The 1,949-nt window shown below is 45.8% G+C and overlaps 1 protein-coding gene across 1 annotated transcript in view; it reads right to left on the minus strand.

The window, feature by feature from the left end:
• Positions 1-240: 240 nt before the first annotated feature.
• T265_13781 (hypothetical protein) overlaps positions 241-1,949 on the minus strand; it is a gene marked incomplete at both ends in the record, with an annotated part of 7,336 nt that continues 5,627 nt past the window's right edge. Inside the window, one exon of the mRNA XM_009170502.1 lies at positions 241-430. Coding sequence (XP_009168766.1) covers positions 241-430 — 190 coding nt within the window. The remainder of the gene's footprint in view (positions 431-1,949) is intronic.

The raw sequence follows: 1,949 nt of genomic DNA on the forward strand, positions 1-1,949 counted from the left end.
TAATTTGTCGTCACCCGGCTTACTGGCAGAATTTTCGGTAGACCGCAACCGCAACTGTTTGATTCAACACCGTCCAAAGCTTCAGTGGATGCTGGCGCTTCTTGCTTGTCAGCACCACAGAGAAGTTCGAGAAGCCCTCAGAGGGAGGGAACCAATCGGCTAAACGCTTAAAAAATTAACTTTCGCTTCGCTCAGTGAAAAAAACGAGAAATTCTTCCAAACTGGATATATACGTACCCATTATTTCATTACAGTTGGTTCAGGTTCGTGACAAGTAGGGGGTGTGACGAAGCTATAACTGGAGCGTTTCACTGCTTGCATCACGGTCCAGTCGGCGAAGTCAAAACAATAGGGTTGATAAATAGAGAAAAACAGAATACCAACCACATTTGACGCAGTTGTCCCGACCAACTTCAGGCAGCCACAAAAGCTAAACGGGGAAAAGGGCATGGATCCATAGATTACACAAGGATCTGGCAAATATTCGGAGATCTTTAACAGGGCGACCTTTCGCTTTTGACAAGTGACCTGGTCACCAGGTTGGACAGATTGTAAAACGGAAGGAGGAAAAAATAGTAATACCTCTTCAGATTGACACACTAGATTAGTGCTGGATGTCAGTTAAGAGGTCTTTTCGGGTAGTGTGTTTGTCAAAATCTTTCGGTTGGTGAGTTGGGGGTTCCTAGACGTCTCCGTTCAAAGTACTTCAACTGATGAAAGGGGTGGATTGACGGGCGTTTCTGCGAAGATGTGGCACGAGGTTATGTAGCCTACTCTGTATGTTCACCATCCACCCATAGCCTGACACTACGAACTCTTCCAAAGTTCCGACCTTTTGTGGAGAATCTATGCTATACAAAAACGAGTCTACAGACGTTGAAAGACTGGATAGAGCACGAATTACTTTGTACTGACAAAACATAATACAAAGAGACGATCTGAGTGGGCACACTAATAAGACAGCAAAGTGTACTTCAAATGAATTTGCTTCAAAAGGATCACCATGTGTTCATCTGGCACCCCTTGTGCAGTACATTCAGATGGGGAATATCATAAACGAAAGATCTCATTGGGGCTCCCGTGGAAATCAAATCGGATGAGCGCAGTACGCGAATTTCGTACAATTTAGGCTCACGCAGGAGAGGAAGTTGACGCAAACTCTGGAAATGTGCCTCCCACAGTGGAAAGACTAAACCGATCATTGAGACTGTCGAAAAGGTTTCGGTAACTTTCATTGGTTTAGATAGGTACTTGTTGGCTGGTGAAACAAGCTTGTTGAGGCCCATTAGGGTCTCTTGTTCCGTGCGGCCTTGTCAAGTTCTTTGAAAACTAGCCTGTGAACCCACATACCAGTTGTGTACACATATGTTGGCAAATCCGCCGCCGATAAAACGTGACGTATGTGACAGTAAATCAGACTGATTAACTGGGTTAGAACGACGGCGGTCAACCGTTGATCTGATTCACCGGCAAGAGAAAATGGATGATGCTCACGTGACCTTTCAGATCGACATCCAGTGGTCTTCTGAAAACAAAAGCTGACGGCGCAACCCTGCGGAGGGTGGGAACGAGCCGGTCAAAATTGACTTGGCATCGAAGGCTAGTTCCACCGAAAATGGGCACACCACTAGCTAGAGGCGAGACGAAGTCAAGCCCTCAATGGCGCTAGTGCATCCGATCTGTTGTTTCTAATGCATAGGCCATCTTCCGATTTCCCCAATAGGAGGTCCACTCACAACTCTGGAATTTCGCATCAGTTGTGTCGTCTACCGCCTCTAACTCATAGCTACCTATCCATTCTCACAAAATCATCGGCGAAGAAAACTGTGGCAGCCATGACCACTGCACGCCAAATGCGCAATCTTCACAGCAGATGATGTTGATGATGATGACGATGATGATGATGATGATGATGATGATGATGATGATGATGATGATGATGATGATGA

This window comes from Opisthorchis viverrini, assembly GCF_000715545.1.
Source record: "Opisthorchis viverrini unplaced genomic scaffold opera_v5_105, whole genome shotgun sequence".
Lineage (NCBI taxonomy): Eukaryota > Metazoa > Platyhelminthes > Trematoda > Opisthorchiida > Opisthorchiidae > Opisthorchis > Opisthorchis viverrini.